This window comes from Chironomus tepperi, unplaced genomic scaffold (assembly GCF_022539635.2).
Source record: "Chironomus tepperi strain 1889 unplaced genomic scaffold, CSIRO-AGI_Ctep_v1 contig_219, whole genome shotgun sequence".
Lineage (NCBI taxonomy): Eukaryota > Metazoa > Arthropoda > Insecta > Diptera > Chironomidae > Chironomus > Chironomus tepperi.
In genome coordinates, this window is record NW_027226341.1 from 2,627,804 (window position 1) to 2,649,963 (window position 22,160).

General features: G+C 27.1%; 1 protein-coding gene across 3 annotated transcripts; it reads left to right on the forward strand.

Moving 5' to 3' along the window:
- The first annotated feature begins 608 nt into the window (after positions 1-608).
- Syt1 (Synaptotagmin 1) lies at positions 609-22,130 on the forward strand. 3 transcript variants are annotated; one of them, XM_070640315.1, is made up of 9 exons: positions 609-1,007; positions 2,420-2,597; positions 2,672-2,913; positions 5,673-5,771; positions 5,910-6,104; positions 6,191-6,367; positions 13,282-13,396; positions 13,576-13,709; positions 17,923-22,130. In XM_070640315.1, exons 2-9 carry the CDS (start codon positions 2,429-2,431, stop codon positions 18,121-18,123), a joined length of 1,332 nt encoding a protein of 443 aa, XP_070496416.1. In that variant the 5' UTR covers positions 609-1,007; positions 2,420-2,428; the 3' UTR covers positions 18,124-22,130. The 3 variants fall into 3 exon arrangements, with proteins under 3 accessions (XP_070496416.1, XP_070496414.1, XP_070496415.1); XM_070640313.1 differs by having other exon boundaries at positions 611-1,007; positions 2,672-2,946; positions 17,923-22,129; XM_070640314.1 differs by having other exon boundaries at positions 623-1,007; positions 2,672-2,946; positions 13,288-13,396; positions 17,923-22,129.
- Positions 22,131-22,160: the final 30 nt, after the last annotated feature.

Here is a 22,160-nt window from a genome sequence, read left to right on the forward strand (position 1 = left end):
GCTTTTAAGTGAGCAGTTTGTTACGAACGTACTGATGAGGGAAATTTAGTGTGAGCTCTGTTGGTCATATAGTCCACAAGCTGCTTTAATTTCACTCTTTTCGGTCGGTACCGTACGTCATCACTAAAAATCATTCATTACCTTTTACAGCCTTTAACTATTTTCAGGAATCAAGTGATATTTGAGTGATGTCATTAAGGTATGCTATAAATCATGTCTAAAATAATCTAAAAATTAAGCAATTATGCTCTAACGACGAAAATATTTACAAGAAAATTCACGTGACATTAATGGAAGTAGAACCCTGAAAAGTCAGTAACGTGGTAAGCATTCTTATGCTCTTTTTATTTACTTTCCATTATACAAACTTGTAGTACAAAAAGCTGATGTAGATGAACGCACATTTATCAACACTGCGTATAGTTTTCTGTTCGCATTCATTCCATCCATATCCAATGCCTTGCGCATCATGAAGCTTTTAAAAAGCGCATGAACTTTTTTTCTCTTCGTTCATCGTCATTGCTATCGATTTTCCCTACATACGAAACTTTTTTTCCTTCCTCTATATGTTTCTCGTGTCTGCCGTTCTTTCTTTTTTCACTTCCATTCAAGAAAATTTTTCCTCCGTCCAGTAGTGAAAAATTCGGAAATTCGCGACGATCGTCAGAGTGAAAAGGACGAGAAAGGATTTTTAATTTAGTTTATTGGATTAATAAACAAAATTTGGAGTTTAATTAATGTGTTAATTGGTGTACAATATAAAGAGTATCCATAATGTGCACGAATATATTGTGAAAATAGTTCAAGTACAATAAAAAAATTCAAAATTTCCAACTTCAAACAGTGCAAGAAAAAATCTAAAAGGAATCCATTTTTCCTTTTTCCTTAGCACAGCGAAAATAGAGAAAATTTTTTTTCTTTCAGTAATTTTTCCTCAAGAATTAAAAGCTTAGTTAAACATATTTTATTAGATATACGTGGGAAATTACTTAAAGTGAAATTTATAGGTGAGCATATCCAAATGATAAGTGAATTACATAAAATTTTCTTAGTGAAAGATTTGTCAAAACAATCAATTATGGAAATGGATAATATTGTGTATATGAACTATAAAGTGTTCTTGAAAGCAGAACAGAAATTTTTTTTTGGATCAATAATTTTTTTTTTCGTTCCGTTTTTTTTATATGTGAAAAAAATCGAAGAAGAATGAAGGAACTGAGCTTTTCATTGAGAAAAAAGTGGCAATTTCCTATGAATCTATGGATTAGAGTCATTTACTATTTTACGCATTGATATATAAAATTGCTTCAAAAATGGAAGTGAAAAAATGGTGAAACTCTGTGAATGAAGCACTTCCTACGATTCTCATAGTGATTATTGGCAAGATTGGTGAATCATATCAGATCTTTAAGTGTTCATTTATGTAAAGTGAAACTCAAATTGTAGCCAAGATTTAGAAAAAATGGAACACATACCATCATATAAATGCTCACAATCAACGATGCTCACGAAGAAAAATTCGGAATTGGCAAAAACTTCTTAATGGAAATGATTTAAAACTATTGTAAAGGATTATTGCGGATGTTCATACTAGTTTGTGCATGTGATACCCATTTTTAGACATACATGCACAAAGAATGTAATTTTTATCACGAGTGGGCATCGAACTCACGTTATGCATTCTTATCACTAAGCAATCACGGAATTACAAAGAAGCTTGGCAACTTTCCAAATCAGACTTGCCGTAATTTACTCGGGAACATCTAAAAAAGTTTATGACTTATGTAAAAAGCTGCTCATTTTTTAAAAATATTAAGGAATTCGATGGGATTAAAAGGATGTCCCTACATTAGCAGTTAATCATAGGATTACAGATCTCATTTCAATTCTCGGTCGAGTGGACAAAAATACGTTATAACTAGTTAATGCCTAGTTTCTGACAACTTTTAACGGTTCTTTTGTCTACTCGGGATGGATATGAACTCATGGTCGTATAATGAGTAAGATTCTAAGAAAAGGTTCCTTCATGTATGCAAGACACGTAGGATCTTAAAGATCTATGTTTGTATTCCTTTATATTCATGTTAATCCATAATTCTAAAGAATAACCTAATATCGTTGCCAAATTTTGCCATAACTCCGCATTCATATAGCTTTTCACAAATATTAATATGGGAAAATAAATCGGCCGGATTTTCATTTATCCATAATACCTACTTACAATATTATAAATGTTGACAAAATAGTGAAATGAGATAAACCTAAAAATATATTATAAAAGTGCAAAACAATGAAAATTAAATATATTATCGATCTATGTCACATACATAATATCAGCGATTGTGTGGCTTGTTTAATGATTGTGATTAATTTTAGTTTTATTGTTTTTTTTTGTTTCTTTCTGTGTACCATTGTGTAGTGTGAAGAAATGGCTCCAGGTTTAGAAAGAGTATTAGTGAAGCGTCAAGCTGGCACGCAAGCTGAAGAAGATTATGTTGAGGAAGAGCAAAAGCCAACGACGCTCGCTACACACATTTTTGGAAAACATCTGCACAAAGTTAGAATCACAACACCAACTACTACTACAGAGTTAGAAGGTACGGCAATTAAAAAAGTTAAGAAAAAAAATTAAATTTTTAAAATAATTTTTATCTGTTTTTTATCAATAAAGAGGAGGAATCAACTGAAGCATCGACCGAGAAATCGCTTTTAGACACAAGTATTGAGAAAGGGATCTCAAAAACAAAAGAAATGAGCGATATGACTGGCATACCACCATGGGGAGTCGTGGCAATCTTTATTCTCATCGCACTTATTATCCTCGGCATTTGTGGATTTTGCATTCGACGTTGCTTCCGTAAACGACGCTCTAAAGATGGAAAGAAAGGAATGAAAGGCGTTGATTTGAAATCGGTACAGTTACTTGGATCTGCTTATAAAGAAAAGGTTAATATAATCATGTCCATGAATGTTTGGCTGTTCGATATATATGAAAATAATGATCTATATATAAAGTTAATCGTATACTGATTATGTACTTAATTGAATGTTGTGTGTGTAATTTCTTTTTTTTTCTGTTATCTTTATCCTTTCTGTCTACAAACTTTTATGTTCTAAATTCTATTTTTGAGTATTTCACGTATAATGTAATCTTATTGACTTACTTAATTTCTAATTCTTATGTACATGACATTTTTCTATATTATTTTATCTATTGAGCCTGAAATACAATTTCTATCATTCTTTATTGATTGATTGACTGTGTATATTGTGTATATTCAATTTGATGCTACAAGTTTATGCTAAAACTGAGGACGTTTTCGGCTCTTTTTTTCTTGAAATTACTCCACACTACAAAGTATTTATTAATGAACATATTGTATGCAGGTGATGCGCATTTCCATTTCAACTCGATGACATTAATAATCATGTTGCATATTGCATTTTCTCCTTTAATTAATCATGTTCCTCTCGATAGTTTTATCATCTATAGCTATTTTTTATCACATCATTTAAGAAAGTAACTAGTTCTGCAATGTTTTAGACCAGTGGTGGACAATCTTTTATTTTTCGTGATAAGCCTCGATCATCACACGGTTCAAGGCATTTTCAAAAAAAATTGCGATACACTAGTGAGCCGCGGCACACAGATTGCCCACCACTGTCAATTCTAATTAAATTTATATAAAATGAGATCAAGGCAGTATAGAACTTTAATTTACCCTTAAGATCAGTCGTCATTTTTAGCAAAAACAAAATTAATTTATTTTATTTTATTGCATAAATTTTATCATTTTTATTATTACAAATTTGTATACAGAAATTTTCCATAGATTTTTGTCTTCATTAGATTTTTATATTTTAGTGCAATTTTCTTGAGTTTTTAGTAAATTCTTATGTAAATACATACACAAACATCAAAAAATATTTAAAAATTTTACATTTAGAACAAAAGATTTAGCCCCGAATTTCCACCAGAGTTGTCTTGATATGTCCACAAACCATTTTACATTTTAAGCTCAAAATCTACAATAATTTAATTTTTCAACAATCTTTATATGCCAAAAAATTTGACTTGAAAATAGCCACATTTTGAGACACATTTTGAAATCCTAACTGTCAACATGGTTCAAATTAAAACATAAATTCCCTAACAGAAATTGAGAATTCTCACCCAAACGAGCATGCTCTTGAGTATACTCAATCAATATAATTGAGAATGCTCAATTTTGTGAACATACTTGTGAACATGCTCCTTGTTTGTTCGAAAACGTGAGTAGATAGGCAAAAGCAGTGCTTATTCTTGCTTATGTCACTTTTATGCTTCTAGTGAAATCAGTTTTAGGTTAAAAATTTCAAAATTTATGCTAAAATGTGACTATTTCAAGCCAAATCTTTTTACATACAAACAATGTTGAAAAACATAAAATTTCGAGATTTAGATCATAAAATTTAAATTGCATTAGTGCCTTTCAAGATGACTCTGATTTCCACACAAGACAATTAGTCAGAATATAGTGTGCACTAAGAAAATTTTGTAAAGATACCGTGCACCAGTACGCTAGCTAAGGATATCAAATACGAAATATAGTAATATTCCGGACTACAAGAGGATAAATTCATTAAGTAAATTGTTATTTTTAGCTACATATTTAGTATTACGAGCCTAAACAGCGGAAAAGATTTTTATAGTCAATCCCGAGCGACACAAATGAAGAAGGCTCTTGATGTAGCCCTATGTTTGCCAAACAAAGGCAGCTTCCATTTGGAGCCAATAAAAAGATTGTGAGGACTCCGTGGCGAAGCCTTTTTCATTTGTGTTGTTCGGGAAAATAGAAAATCGGAAGGAAATGTAAGATGAGAAAGTGAAAGCTTTAGCATATTTCTTTATATTCGATTGATAAACAGGATTATTTCGTCATCAAGAATCAACATGTGTCAATAAAAACTCAAGAATATTTTTATAATAGAAAACAAAGTGAAGTTCGTGAAAGAAAAGAAAGGTTCGGTTATGCTAAAAATCTATGGTCATATAAGAATGCTTAAATGATCTGCTGATGTAATATGTTTTTCTTTGAATGCTGACTGAATTTTCAAATATGCATTAATTATTTTTATTTTATAAGCTGAAAACCTTTTAATGCTTTTGTTCTGAAATGATAAGGTTCGGAAAATTTAGCGAGTGAGAAAGACCAACTTAATTAATAAATTGAGATTATTTCGAGGTAGTGCACTAGTAAAGTGTAAATAAGACGAGTACCAAAATTTGAGTTTGATCATTCACTTATTCAGCTATACTTATATGTTTCATTACTTTCCATAATCACACATTACATAACAAAAAGTACATAAAGCAATAACTTACCAAATATATATATATGAGATTAAATGAGTTATTTTCTTTCCCTTAATCTATCTCTGTGTAGATGTAAATTTAACTTAATATTGTGTTAAATATTATTATTGTGCCAAACAATTCTTACAAATACGTGTAAATCGTGTGTAGAGACATGAATATTTTTGGTCATTTATATCATTTACCAACTATCATTTTTGAACAATTATAATCGCTTTTTCATATGTCATAAAAATTATTACAGTGCATAAAATTATTATAAATAAAAATCTAATTCGAATCTTCTTTCTACCTCAAATAATACGTAAATACACAGGTCCAACCTGATATGGAAGAATTGACTGATAATGCTGAAGAGCAAGAAGATGAAGGCAGCAAACAAAGTGAACAAAAACTTGGAAAATTGCAATATAAAGTGAGTTAATATTTAATTTGACATTAAATTCATGACGTCAATTGTCTTTATTCTCAAAATGTTTGTGGTTTTTGAACATCCCAAGATATTGAGTGATGTCAATTCAAATACTTTAATGGTGTCATTTATTTTTTGTAGCTGGAATATGACTTTAACTCGAACAGTTTGGCTGTAAGTGTTATTAAAGCTGAAGAATTGCCTGCACTTGATATGGGTGGAACATCAGATCCTTATGTTAAGGTTTACTTACTTCCTGATAAGAAGAAAAAGTTTGAAACTAAAGTGCATCGAAAGACTCTCAATCCAGAATTTAATGAAACATTTGTGTTCAAGGTAAAATATCAGCATATGAATTAAACTTATTAAGGCATAAAAACTAACAAAAATATTTTTTTGATTGCTTAATTTTGACATTTTAGAATTTGCCGTATGCTGAGGCAATGAATAAAACTCTGGTGTTTGCGATCTTTGACTTCGATCGATTCTCAAAACACGACCAAATTGGTGAAGTAAAGGTTCCACTATGTCAAATTGATTTGGCTCAAACTATTGAAGAATGGCGTGAATTGCAAAGCGTTGAAGGCGAAGGTGGTCAGGTAAGAGAACTAATTCACTTCTTCAATCTTTCTTTAAAAACTTTTCCATCTTATACTTATTTACTTTATTTCAATTTATAGACGATTTAAGTCTAAAATACTTTTGGAGATAATTTTTATATCATTAATTTTATTTCTTTTTTTAAATTTTAGTTTGATATTAATTTTTAGTTTTCTCACACACTTTATGGAATGTTTATCTGAAAATCTAAAAAATAAAGCAATTCCTAAACAAAGGTCAAATTGATATTATTCCCTAATTTATCCATTTTGCTTTCCAATTTAATGATAAAATTAGTGACAAATAAATTAAATTTTAAAATTTGAGTCTTTCAACAATTAATTTAAGTTATGCAAAAAATATTCAAAATTTTAACAATCCAAATTTTTTAAAAATCTTTTGGAAAATGATCAAAGTCCTTTGCAAAGATTGTATGGTCAAGTGATAATCTATATATGCTCAAGTTTGATGGAAATGTACTCAACACCCAGTTCAATTTAACTTTCATTATTCCATCAATAATATGAATTTTAATTTTTTTAAATTTCATTCAATATTATCAACCAACATACGTAGATAAGAAATTGTTAATGCATAAAACAAAATTGACTGAAAATGCAATAAGTACTTTGTCATTTACATCGTCATATTTCAGAAAAATTATTTCATTTTTTATTAAAAAAACCCACGCGATTTTCTTTTTGATTTCATTATGTTATGTCTTCTTCCTTGCATTTGTCCCTAGATTCCATACCACTCTCATTAATTCTCATCTTCTTTTTATTCATTATTTAATTTTAAAATCGTTTGTAATTTTCCAATTTTATCATTCAACCTTCAAACAAGTTCATATACTTACTTCTACAAAAACGAATACTTTTTAATCCTGAACATAATATTTTTCAACATTTATGTAAATTACATATATCTATATACCTATCTCTCTCTCTTGATAATGCATTTTTCTCAAGCACTTATTTTATTAATTATCTTACTAATCTATTTACTTTTTTGAAATGAAATAATTCGCTTATTCTTGCATTTTGCTGTTTATGAAATTATTATTTTTATTTATTTAAGACTCTTTTAATTTTCAACTTTGGATTCTCTTTCTCTTACTATAAATCTCTTGATCAACTTTATTTTTATTAATTAAATTCCTTTAATTTTCAAATTTAGTAAAATTTATTAGTGATGAGGAACTTTTCCTTATCGTTTTAATTAATTCATTAATTTGAGCGCGTGTAATGTACATGCAAGAAAAGAGTATCTGCAGGAAGTATTGAAATATTCTTTTAATTTTTCATTTTTTTCAATAAGAAACTAAATTTGCATTTTAAGCATCTTCTTGTTTTGGTTTTTCGTTGTGAACTTTCATTCTTAATTTTAAGTAAAAAACAGTTTTTAGATAGTTTGTATTTTGACACTTAATATGATTAAAGATTTAACATTTTTAATTAATTTTTTTTGACGAAAAATCAACCATGCAAAATAAAATAATTTTACTTTTAGAAAGTCTAATAATACAATAATTGGATATAACAGAAAAGGAGGCTAATAATATCTGCAATGGTACAGAAAATTCAAGGTTTTCATTAATTTGCTATTGAAAAGGGTATCTAAGCATAAGTAGTCCTATACCTTCTTTGAAAAAAATCTCATCTTTTCAATGCATCATTGTCGCCTTCAACTTCCTGTAATACGGTTATAACCGTCCTCGTTTATTTATTATGTCTCATCACAGTGAGAGAAAAGAATATCATGAAAATTTAATGCTCTTATATTGAGACCAACATTTTCTCATCATTGATTTTTCTTTCTCACATTTCTTTCACTCCAAAGAGCATTTTTTCTTCTGTTTCTAATCAGCTTTCGCTCAGTTACTTTCATAAGAAAGGAAAATATATAAAATTTATATTTTTGCACGGAAAATCAATAAGATGAAAATTCGAATCAATATGTTTTCTTTTATATATCTTTCGTTCCTGTCTCCTTTGTATCCTTTAAAAATTTCACTATTTTTTTCTTCTTTGTGTCCTTCGTTTATTGTATGTATATTCATTTTATCTAAGTTCTATTTTATTATTTTCAAAATGCTTGAGAAAAAAATAAATTTTTTATAAAAAAATTATTGGAATTAATTTTGATTCCAGTAATTTTTTGATATAACCAAATACAATCAGAAATTGAACTTGAAATTGGAAAATTATTCGCTTTTTAGTTTAAGTATATATCAAATATTATTTTAAATCTTATTCTTTTTTATCCAAACTCAATTGAGTTATTTGATTTTCAAATATCTGAAATTAGAATTACTGGATTTATGCAATTACAATTGATAAACATAACTGTGAAAATGGGCTTTAATAATTTTAAAGTAATATTTAATTTAATATTTCAAAAAATTGGATTTGAAAACTTTATTTCAAAATCTTCAGATTGTAAAAATTTTAATGACTTCGATCTTCAAAGGCTTATTTGCAGGAGTCTTTTAATTGGGCTTAATAATTCTTTTGGATTTTAAATTTTTATTTTTAAAGAAAACTCTTTCAAAAAAATTAAAAATCTGAAGAAATTTAAATCTAAAATTTTAAAAATCTCTGTTCCTTATAATTTGTTACTTAATTATTTTTAAAAACAAATAACCCACATTAATTGAATTCTTAATTTCTTTTTATTTCCTCTTAATTTAATGAAACAAAAAAAAAAATTACTTTTAATGAAAATTAATTGTATTGACGTTTAAATTACTTTTCTCTTTCCACAATTTTTCCTCTGCTGTGCTTCGCCTGTGAATGAATGGTTATCTTCATCAATCAATCCAATAAAATATCTTAAATCAAAACAAAAAACATTTAAAAATCTAAAAAAAAATTAATTAAAAATACTTTTAATCTATAAAACTCGATCAAAATCTCTTTGAAAAATCATCTAATTAAATTGCATGCAAAAATGCCTCCAAAAATTTCAATCATTAAAAAAAATAAAATAAAATAAAAAAATTATTTCCTGAATCGGACTGAATCTGGCTATTTCATCTGGAATTTTGCGTAAGTATCAAATTGATTGATAAGAAAAAAATTTATTGAGTGTTAGAAATTGATTTTTTTGTTTTGAAAATCATAAAAAATTCATAAAGTTCTTTTCTTGCTCTTGGTCACATAAAAACTCATATCCTTGAAATTTAAGTGATTTTACGAAGACTCAATGATGATAAATGATTTTTTTGAAAGCTAAATATTTGTTCTTCACATCAGGAACAACAATTAACATTGAAATCTGAATTAATAAAGTAATTAATCCCGAGTGGAATAGTCTGGGAACTGTCGACCTTATATTTAAATATCTAGTAATAACAATTTGAGGAACTTGACATGATTTGAAGAACTTGCCATGATATGTCAAGCTTATAAGGTCGACATCCTGTTCCTCTCGTTATCCATTCAAAAGAAATATTTAAAGAAATTTTAAGAGCTTCTTCATTTTTTAGTGTCTAGTCAGAAATAATGAAATAAAATTTTCAATTTAAATTAAGCTCTATCCTCATAAAAATATTTTCCTTCTCCAAAATTAAATTCAATTGCTATATCCGTTATGAGCCACAATGTAATTAAAAACCACAAGATTTGCTAAATATACTAATCAAATACAAACCGATTTGATTACATCAAGTGATATGTTTGTGAACAAGAGAAAGAAAAATAAAAAAAAATTTGGTAGCATCCATTGGCAAAATAACAAATTAACTAATACGTGTACATGAATTGGAAACTTTTATATACAAACCAAAAAAGAAACTTCTCTTTACTCACATGAGACTCTATGTTGAATGTAAGAAGTCACAATGTTTATTCTTTAATTTCGGAAGATGTTTATTTTTGTGCAAAAGCTTTTCTCTACTTTATATCTTTGAAATTTTTACCTTTGTTGCTAAATTCGTTGTCGATGTTGTAATATTGTCCTCATAGATTTTATTTCTGCTCTTATTTTGGCTGCCTTGAGTTTTCACAGAACAATCAAAAAATGAATATTTAACAATAATTTGAATTAAATTGAAATCTCAAGTAATCCAAAAAAAGTAACTTTATTGCTGTATGATGTTATAAGTCATGTGTTTCGGGGAATTTAAAAAGAAAAAAATCCTTGAATGTTCAAAAATATTTACATAAGTCGTAAAAGATGTAAGATTTAAGCTTCTTTTGTCAGTCATACAGTTTCAGTTATTCTTCATATTCTACATGTCGGGTGGCAAATAAAAATATCTTAAAAGCACAAAATAATAAATACATCAACAAAGGGATTTTCTAAACAATATTTTTAAGTCATCATTATAATAATGGTTGAATGTTATGTGTGAAACGAATGACGAAGTTACTCTATATTATTGCTGTTGCAATGGCGTCCCTAGATTTTGTATCATTCCTTAGAAAAAGTCTTTATTTGTTGAAAATATGTTTTTGGAGGTTTAAATTGTAAATCTTATTTTTTAATGCGTTTTTATCACACAATCTTCATTAATGGAGATGCATTAGCTTGACTTTTAATTTAGATTTCTTTTTATGATTGACCTTTATAAATCAAATTATTTAGTATGACATTAGTTGCAGTAGAGAAAAAGCTTTTAAGTAGAATTGTATATACAATATAAGTTGTCTGCTTTTTGTAGGATGGTACAACGGAATGTAGCAAGTAATTATAGAATGTTTAAAATTTTTTTTCCCTTTTACTCTTCCTTACACACTTCAACTCCTCTTCCTGAATCAACAACTTTTATCTCTTACTTTACTTCATAAATGTCCTCCTACACTACACTAAAGAAACTTGATTTTATTTTTATAAACATCAAAAAACGCAAAAAAATATTGGAAAATATTTTAGTCCATACATCATCAGCATTTATTTAGTTTCTCTCAATGCGATATTTCATACACTCATAAACTTAAAGAAAAATGTGCAATCAAACATCCAAAAATGAAATATTATTTTTTATGCTTGAGCTGGGTGTTTATTAATTTGAATTGGCAATGTTCTACTTATTTTCTTATAAAAATGATGTTACAAAATTTTTGACTCTTCCATCTCAGTGTCATTTGACTCCATTAACATCAATATGACATTGTAACCAAGTATTTATGAATGATACAACTGAGAATTCATTATAAAGTCTTTGCTAAGCAAGTTACTTATGTAAAAAAAATTGAATTGCGTTATACATTTTAGTCTTTAAAGATTGAAAGCAAAGATGAAGAAGTGAATAGAATTACACTAAAAAGTAGTCCATACAGCAGACCAACGTGATTTTTATATAACAAAATCGTTCAGACTAGATGAACTTTTGATTTATTATTGTTTGTTTCATAATCAAAAAATTCACTTAATATAATTTTAATGCCAATTCAAAATATTAATTTGTTTTTTTGAATCATCATACGACGAACTAGTTACTACGAATGATTGCATAGTCTGAAATGCTGTACAGACTTTATGTTGTGGAGGATTGAAGATATTTTTTTTTTTATTTTCCTTCTTGACAAATCCTTTGACTAAGAATGAACATTTGTTATAAGTTTAGATATTAAATATATATTTTTGTCATCATCCTTTCAACGTTAAGTGCTATGTTGTGTTGTAGAATTTTTTTATATAAAAGTTATGTATTATAACCACATTCCCCTTCACTACATATTATGTCCTCAATATAAATATATATATTTTACGTTTAACAATTCAAAAGAATAATGTAATAACTAAATATAATGATAAGATATTAGATTTCATTCACCTCCAATTCACTATATAATTTCGTTTTTGGTGAAGTTTTGTCGTTTGTAAAGTTTAAGATTTAAAGATTCGAAAATGGAAAATTTTCATTTTTATGAATTTCGAAAGCTTAATTTTTGTAATTTTGTCTTCTTTTAAAGTTGACGCCATAAGTTAGTAATAGTTTTGAAGGGAAGTATTCTCCTTAAATTTTCTAATTTTGCGACGAATAGGGTTGTTGAAAACAGAATCTGATGTATTCTAAAATGTGTCACATGTAAAATTATCATGTGGAAAATGTACTGATTTTCACACATATTCAAACATTTCCCTCTGTGCATACATGAAATTGTTGGAATATGTGTGCACATTCTACACATCCCTGATGACGAAAGCGTCTTAAAACTCAATTCTTGAGTGATATACTTAGAATCAAATGGTCAATATGATTGTTTTCGTCAAGTTGCTGCCAATTGGTTTTAAGTATCCTGCCGTCTCATCGACGGTGTGTGCCGATCGGGATAAAAACCAAGCTTCTATTGTGTTTAATTTAAAAAGTAATTAATTATATAACAGTTAGTAATCAAGAAAATTTTCCATTACGTATCTTAATGCTTATCCACATACTCAACGACAAAATGTTTGTAAAGCTTTTTTTTAATTTTCGTATTTTGCCATTACCAATTTTTAAAAGTAAATCTACATATAAAGTTATATTTCATATCAAGAATTATTAACGGAGGTTCTTGTAGGATTTACAAAAAATATTTAAACAAGCTTTATAGAATTAAAATAAAACTTTTATTTATGTTAAATGGTTAAATATGAAACAGCATATATAGTAACATTAATCTAATGCCTTTTTCTTTTCTTCTTCTCTTCCTTTGACTTGCTATGATGCTCTGCAATTCATTACCATAAATTTAAAAATAAAAAATAAAATTAAATCAACGCGTGGACAACATAATGTCGTGACATCAACCTCCTGATGAAAAACAACATTGGATTTTATTTACATCTCGGATATTGCGTCGCTTCCTCTCTTCGTGCAAAAAAAAATAATATAAATATAAAACTGTAATTGAATTGTTGTAACGATAATGTCTGGTATACTGGCGTCTTTACTCAATAACTGAATGATGAAATAATATAGGAAAAGTTGGGTGACATTTGCTTCTCATTGAGATACGTTCCAACGGCTGGCAAGTTAACTGTCGTAATATTGGAGGCAAAGAATCTGAAGAAGATGGACGTTGGTGGATTATCAGGTAGATATATCGTGTTGGGATTGAAATTCTTTCTTGTCGTAGTGAAGAAAGAATCAACATTAAAATATTTTTTTACTTTGGATTTTTTTAATGCTTATGTTTCATTAGGAAATTTTTGACAGCAAAAGAATCAAATTCTTATTATAAAAAGTGACATAAAAAATCAATTTTATTTTCAGATCCATATGTTAAGATAGCAATTATGCAGAATGGAAAGCGTTTAAAGAAAAAGAAAACAAGTATCAAGAAATGTACATTGAATCCATACTACAATGAGTCGTTTTCATTTGAAGTACCATTCGAACAAATACAAGTATGCGAAAATGTACTATACTATCATAAAGAGATATAAAAAAAATATATATTATGCATCTAATAATAATCACATTACGTTGATATTGACATGAGCGAAGATTTGAAGCGCTTTATATAATCCACAATGACTTTTTGTTCATATTTTGTTTTTTGAAATGATCAAAAATAGAAGATTTTTCAATACAAGTGACTTAAGTCTCTTATCCATCCACAATTTTTTTTTTTGTTTTCAAGAAGAAGCCACTTCTTTCGCAACAAACCTATTCGCAAACGTCAATGTCTAGCTTGAAGTGCAAATAATGAAAATGTATCATGTTCGTTGCGTGTGTATTAATTTTATATATAATTCAATACAATTTTATGTTGGCGTGTTTTTATTTAGTTTTATTGGTTCTTTTATTATTTGTTTTCGAAAAATCTACTCTATAGTGGTCTCTTTCCATTTTAAGAGATATAAAATCTCTTTGCCTCTTTCATCAAAGTGCTAAATATTGTTGGAAGAACCACATACATGTATGCACGAGATTGCGAACAACGTGCTTGCTTTTTATTTATTTTATTTTTATTCGATTTTTGTCAATCTTTTGTATTGATTTTACATGTAAACAAGATTTTTTATGTCCTACGATTTTCACAAAAAAACATATCACAAATCGCGTGTATCTTTCAGTAATAAATGACAATCTCGTGTGATTTCTATAACCTACCTATAAAATGTGATACATATAGATTGATATAATTGTTTATTGATATGTTATATGAAGCATATGATTTTAATTCTGATTTTGAGTTACGTTTGATTTTGAATGAATACACCGAAGAAAATTGTTTTTCCGGACATTTTCCTTGGTTCTATAATAAAATTATATTTTTACGGGCCGTGATGCACGAGCAAAATGATTGTCGAATTTCAAATATTTCATACGAATTTCCAAATTTTTTATACACGATTCAAGCTGTTTTCTCCGGTGAAGCATTCAAATATTTTTTGTTACTTAGTTGATTGTTATATATTGCTATACATTTAAGAATTATATGTTCTGTATGCATGATACCGATAATTACAAAAAATATACAAAGATATATAAATGTTGTGATATAATACACATCAAAAATTTTATATTCTATATTCTCCCCTACCTTACTATTACTACCCCCTTTTCTACTTTAACTTTCTCTGAATATTTTCACAATATATATATATAAATCATTAAAGTATTTAACGTTATGGTAATATACAAAACCAAAGTTAAACAAAAAATGTAGATAAATTACAAATTTACAAACCAAAACAGAGACACTTCACGACAATAATACTTTAATATGACAATATACGAAAATAAAATCAAAAAATAGAATATTCTTAAAAATCAAGCCTACGTACCTATTTCTCTCTCTCACTCTCTCTTCTAAGACGTCAATCATTTCAAAATATCTGAAAAAATTTCTGATTCTGATTCATAACTGAAATAAAAAGAGAAGAGAGAATCATGAGTAAAGAAAAATCTTCGAAAACAAAAGCAAACCTCTCAAGTATATTACATTTCCGTTTACCAGTATTTAAATCATATAAAAAAAAATTGTTACATTTTCAACAATAATCATTACATTTGGCACATAATCAATATAAAAAAGTTCATTGAAAAGCTCATCAAACAAAATTCACTTCAGAATTTTTACAGAATTTCATTGACCAATGTCATTAATTTGTGAGAAATTTCACTTACATATTTTATATGGTTTACAAATCCATTAAGAAACATTCTTACACAATTTTATGATTATTGGTCATTGTCGATTCAGTAAAAAATACCAAAAAAATAAAAAAATAACAAATTTTTCCACTTTTTCCTAAAACAGTGCAGCGACGTTTTCCGATCAATTTCAAATAAATGAAAAAATAAAGTTTTTTCTAAATTTTATGCCAAAAAAATTCAATCAATCATTCATCAATATTACTATACCAATGATGGAATTTTCATTCAATTTTGTTGAAATTTGAATTTATAAAATTGAAATTTTATCAAAATTGAAAATTAATTTGAAAATTAAAAAAGGATTTATAGGAAATACATGCTTATGCTTTATAAAATAGAAATTATGCTTAATGCAATTTTCGCAATGCATTTTCTGTAAATCCTTAAATTCCATCATTTAAACTCACACAATTAAACACTCAAATTAAATCATTAAAATTTAATGAATCATAAATTGTCGCTAATTGGAAAAATACACACAATTCTACACTAATCTAGCATCCCATTGAAGTTGAAATTCTTTGGAACATTTTCAAAAAAAAGTTTTAAAATTTTGCAAAATTCCAGAGAATTTTTTCTTTAATTTAGCATTAAATAATTGGCACTAAATAATTAGATGTTAATAAAGTTTAGATGATATTAGTTTATAGTAAAGTTCACCATAAAAAAAAATCCCCCCATCCCCCATTTTCTTATAGTTTAATTTCATAGATGTCTTTTATGTCTCGCTATGCTGTTTTAACCAAAAGTGGCCTTGTACATTTCGTTTGACACTTATCAATTGTAAATCAAAACACAATTGAATTCTTGCAATTTTTTATGAATATTCTTTAACAACCAGAAAATTTAACAAAATGTACCTAATAGGCTATAAAAATAAATTATACACCAAAATTAAAATTATAATTTGTAGATCAAAAATATTTTTAATTTTGATTCACTGGAATAGAGCTTTTTGGCTGATTATGTGGCATTTAAACATAAAATTCTTATATACTAGAATGATGCCACAAACATCCATAAAGACACTCTTAGTGGAAAATCTTTTAATGATTATAATTTATTTTTCATATAAAGGTTTGATGGAAATTTAGTTCTAGTGCTCTGCTTCCAAATATTTCAATTGAGTTCTATTTGGCGCTTAAAAATCTCTATCTACAGATTTATATGCGCAATTTATTGAAACAATTCAATATAGAATAGTGAAAGCTTTTAAGGCTTTAAAGTACACTGCGTATGATGCTTTAGACTGAATTTCAATTGAATTCAACTTCAAGACTGCTCAGTGCCTTAGATAATACCATGACATTAATGTAAATTAGCATTCCGACGCTTATTAAATTGATTAGTCCAAATTACCTCTCGATGATAAGTTGATGCTTAACAACTGTCAATAAAAATGTGAAATCATCAATGTTAATAATTTTAAATTCTCGTATTCCTTTTCAAACTTATAAATTGTATATAAATATTGATGTTGATATGTGTATGACTATATTCCCAATTTCCTATATGTCTCCAGATGCATGTAACTTCGATTCCATCATGAATTTTATACCTTTATATGAGCCATATGACAAAAAAAAAATTGTTTTTTGGATACCAAAATATTTTGCATTTTGTTTATTTATTATTATGTTGAGAATTTTTGTTAAAAAAATTTTATGAAAAATTAGAACAAAAATTATCACATGTTTAGAACGTCAATCATCGTTTGAACGAAGATGAAGCAGAACAAATAAGATGAAAATGGCTAAAATTATATTTTAATGACGTTCTTAAACATATGGTAATTGTGAAGATTTTCCTTTTCTTTATAACCTTACAAAAAATGACAAAACAAACTTCCCTCAAACGACATCCGACACCAAAACCCACAATTTAAAAAAAGTTTGTATAAAATAATCTCTCATAACTACATGTTTTGAGGTAAGACACTTTCCAATTATTTGATTTTTTTTCCTCCTTTCTAATAATTGAAAAAAAAACACCAAAAAATATTTAATTCCTTTAAGCAAGAATTAATTCCACATTTGAAATTACATTAATAAACAGCATAACATATCTATTTTACTATCCTTTAACCCCCCTATTCTATCAAACCCTCCAATATGTTTATACAAAAAGTTATATAACATATATTTATATATTTAGTGTGTAAATAATTATGTGTCTTTTATGTTTACAGCTTTACATTGTAATAATAATAATAATAACAACTATAATATATTAAATAATTAAGTAGTGAAAGCGCGCGTGAAGTAGAATTCGCGTGTCTATCAACAATAATTAAAAGCCAGAATTTCATATTGATATGAATGCGATTAATGGATTTCCTTTCCTTTTTCTTCCTTTTCTTTTCTATTTTTGCTCACCTTTTTCATCGAAACAACCCTCTCATCATCATCATCATCATCATCATCATGGTCATCATGGTCGTTTTGAAACATCCAGAAAGTGAATTTGGTTGTTACAGTTGTTGATTACGATAGGATCGGTACATCGGAGCCTATTGGGAAGGTTGTTCTGGGATACAATGCAAGTGGCACAGAATTAAGACATTGGTCAGACATGCTTGCATCCCCGAGGAGACCTATTGCTCAATGGCACACACTTAAAGATCCAGAAGAGGAAATGCCTGGAGATAAGAAATAAACAGCCTGATAATGTGCGTAGATAATATTTTCAAGATAATATGCATAAGTAAATACTAATTATAATGAAAATTATGATGTCTGTGCATAATATCATGTGCAAGAAGTTATGACATAAACGGAAAAAAACATAAAGTGCTAAAAATGCCATACTTAACGGGATATAAATATTTTTGACTCTGATGAATACATATTATTCATTTATTTGTTGTTTCAAATATTTAACAAAAAAAAAAATAAATTATGAAATAAGAAAGAAATTTTCCTTTAATTTCTTTCTTTTTCATATTCGAAGAAAATCTGAAGATGAAGTTTTAAGCAAATTTTTCTCTTACTCTTTCTCATATAGATGAAAGCAAAAAAATAAAGTAAAAAAAAAACAAGAATGAATATCCCTATTCTAACTTCTTGATAATATTTAAAGAAAATTATATGAAAAAAAAAGTTTTAAAATCTCTTTAAAAAATATATAAATAATGAAAAAGTATATATCAATAATTTATAAAGTGAGAAAATTAATCTAGTGACATATAAAATGAGAAAAGAAAGGTTTACGAATAAAAAATTGCCACACACACGCAACATAAAAAATTAAAATATATAATAAAAAAAGTAAATATAAATATTATATATTGAAATTTTAATTTTATTAAAAAAGCTATTGCGTGAATTGGTAAATTGAATAATTTAATTAGCGTCTAATTTCTATTAGCTTTACTTTTTTTATTAAAGTGATGATCAAATGCTTAAGAGTATTTAAAGCTAGGTGCATATGTCAAGTAATCTTAAAGCAATAAACAGTTCAAGATATGCTGTGACAATAATTTTTCAATGGCGTTCGTCCAGCATTGGACAACCAAAAATTGCAGGCCTACGCATTTAAAATGCATGAAAAGCAGGCCTGCAGTTTTTGGCCGAACCTTATTTATACCAATAAAGTCACAAAAATTCTAGAAAAACGTCCAAAGTCAAAATTCAAAAATTGGTTAAAAATTGATAAAATTAAAGCTTTCAAAATCAAATTTTGGAAGTGATACCAAGTTTAAGGCTCATTTTCTAAGGCTGTAATCCTTCAGAATATCCTTCATTTTTTTCTATAATTAAATAATCACAACCTTGAAGGTATTTGAAATTGATCTAATAATTATCTCAATTTACCAAGTCATGCAATAAGCATACATACAGAGAAAAGAATTTTAAATAAAAGATCAGGGGACTTTAGAGAACAAACAAATAAGCAAACATAATAAGAACCCTTTGTTTTCCTTCTACAACGCCTATGTATTGCGTTAGTGAAAAAAATCAATGCCTCTGAATAAATAATATCTTTAAAACTGCGTATCGAAAAAGCGTCGTAAATGATTTTCTCTCCTCAATTTCCTCTCAATGTTATGTTCTTCTGTTACATTTTTGTTATTAATTGATGATAGTTGATATATTTATAAATATATGAAGAATCCCAATAGTACACCAACTTACATGAAACAATACAATGCGCAGTGAAACGAAAAAAAAAAACTTTTAAGAAAAAAAAAATAGTTTGAAATTTGTAAATTAAAATGAATAAAAATGAAATCATCTCTTATTGAAGTATTTATTATGATTATAAACCAAACATAAATAGAATGAAGCAAAGATGAGTATTCGCTGTAATGAATTGTAGGTGATCGTACGATAATCTATTTAATAAATAAGTAGTTTTGAAACGAATGAAATTAAAGAAATATCATGAAAAATTATTGAATGAAATCATATTCAAGAAAAATCCATTCCTTTAAGTTTTTTTAATTGCTCGAAGACAATATCCAATGTTGAGAATTTGGGTAGTTTTTGATGACCTAAATTTTCACCTTTGGGACCATACATAACTCGCTGATTAATTTACAATTTTGTTCTTCATTCTATTACATGAAAGCGAAAAGTATTAAACCCTCACTTAAATCGAATATTCATTTATAAACTATTGCATAAGCATGCATGATTGATGAGACATATAATTTAAAAGAAAAAAAATCATGTACAATTTATCATCAAACATTACTCTTATAACCCTCAAAATTAACACAAATAAACTATTATGAAAATATTAAAAAAAAATTAAAGAAATCAAGCATAAATTTAATTTGTTATCATTTTACAATAATCAATCAATTACATATGATAGAATATCGATGAATGGCTGAGTGGCTTTTTTTTAATGTGCTCAGAAATATTAAGATTGAATGTGTTTTGAAACAAACAAAAAAATAGTAGAAAAAGTCGCGCCCCCATTAGTTTGAATTCCTTTTCTTAGAAAATTTTCTAGTCTAATTTTCAAGGCTTGTGCACTTATTGAGTGATGGAAAAAATTTATTCGTGCTATACACTTTGACAGCATTTTATGGAATTGATAAAATAAAGCTTTCGACCACTTTACCATCAGTAATTTGCTGTTCGAGCTTAAACAATTTTTTCTTCCTTTTTTTAAGTGTTAATGCCTTGAAATTTTCTCCTTCCTCGACTAATCTCTATCCTTCCCCCTATTAATTAAAATCTATATTGTCTATTATTATATTCAGAAAAAAAAAATTCCATTAAATTCAGTGTATATTCACGGTTTAAAAAGCTTTCCCTTCTATTTAATCCGAACAAAAAAATGCATTGATCTTATTAAAAAATAAAAGGATATTAATAAAAAAATGGCAAAGAAATGAATTTTAAAAAAAGATTCTTTTAAATTTTTAAGGTAATCAGAAATTCATTTTAAAGTGTAGATGATTGGATTTCGAAATTAAATCGCAAAAGGTATGGTACATTTTAGTTTTATTACCTTATATCTATTTTAAATGTGATTGAGAGTTTCCTGGATTCCTAATACAGTTTACACTAAGACAGAACTATTAACCGTTGGAATAAATTAATTTAGATACTAAACTAAATTAGAAGGATTTCATAAAAAGTATGTGATATTTAAAGACAAAGAAGATTCGCATTTAAAAGTTGTAATTTGTGCATTTCGAGGAAATGCTTTGATTAGTTCTATCTCAAAAGTTGTTGTCCAATGTGATATCATAAATCAATGGTTAAAACTGTCATAAATTAATTTTCGAAATTACATCATCTACATAGTCCAGTTTCTCGAGTTACTGTAAGGTTTCTTGAGAAACTGACTTTAGAATCAAAATGATTTGTGGTTCATACAAAGTTTTTGCTTAAGTTTTACACAACAAACATAAAAAATCCATCAAAAATTCATCATCTTACCCTACCTGTTAGTATTCTATATATACAATCTTATTTCCTACATTATATACTTTCATATTTTGACAAATGAATACTGATCCTTAAAGCGCCCAAAATAATAAGAAAAATTTAAACGAAATTGGCAAACTAGTTACATTGTTACGTATTTAAAAATAGACCACACAATATAAGAAGTAAGAAAAATAAATGAAAGTGAGAACAAAATTAGACAACATTTATTATGTAAAATATATGAAGAGATCATACTAACAAAAAATGATGAGGATGGTAATAATAAATATGATATGATAAAAATCCCTATATTCTAATAGCAAAGTGACTATAAAATTTATTACATTCTATTATTCCATTTTTTGAATTCGTTGAAGAAAAATCGTAATTAAATTTGATTGGTAGAAATATGTATGATGGAGATGAAGATTGTGTGTATGGATATTTTGCGATATGCACTGTATATTACAATAAACAAAATTAAATAATTAAACATGTTGAGTTTAAGCTTTGCAAAAAAAAAAAATGACAAAAATAATAATAATTATAATAATAATGATAACGTAAATTATGAGAAATTAATAAGATACCTATTAATAATTATTATTTATTGCATATATATATTATAATTACGATCAATAAAATTCAGACGAAAAACACAATATTATTATACAGTCAAAATGATGTGAACGATTATTAAGAACAAAATCAAATCATAATGATGATAAAGAAAGAAAAATGATAGATAGTTTTTAGTTACACCTTAAAAGATTGTTTATTAAATGTTAAATAAACAAAAATTTA

Coding starts and splice junctions, on each gene's coding strand:
- Syt1 (XM_070640313.1), top strand. CDS start 2,429: ATGGCTCCAGGTTTAGAAAGAGTATTAGTGAAGCGTCAAGCTGGCACG. Junction 2,947..5,672: donor GATCTGCTTATAAAGAAAAG/GTTAATATAATC, acceptor GTAAATACACAG/GTCCAACCTGATATGGAAGA. Junction 13,397..13,575: donor GGACGTTGGTGGATTATCAG/GTAGATATATCG, acceptor TTTTATTTTCAG/ATCCATATGTTAAGATAGCA.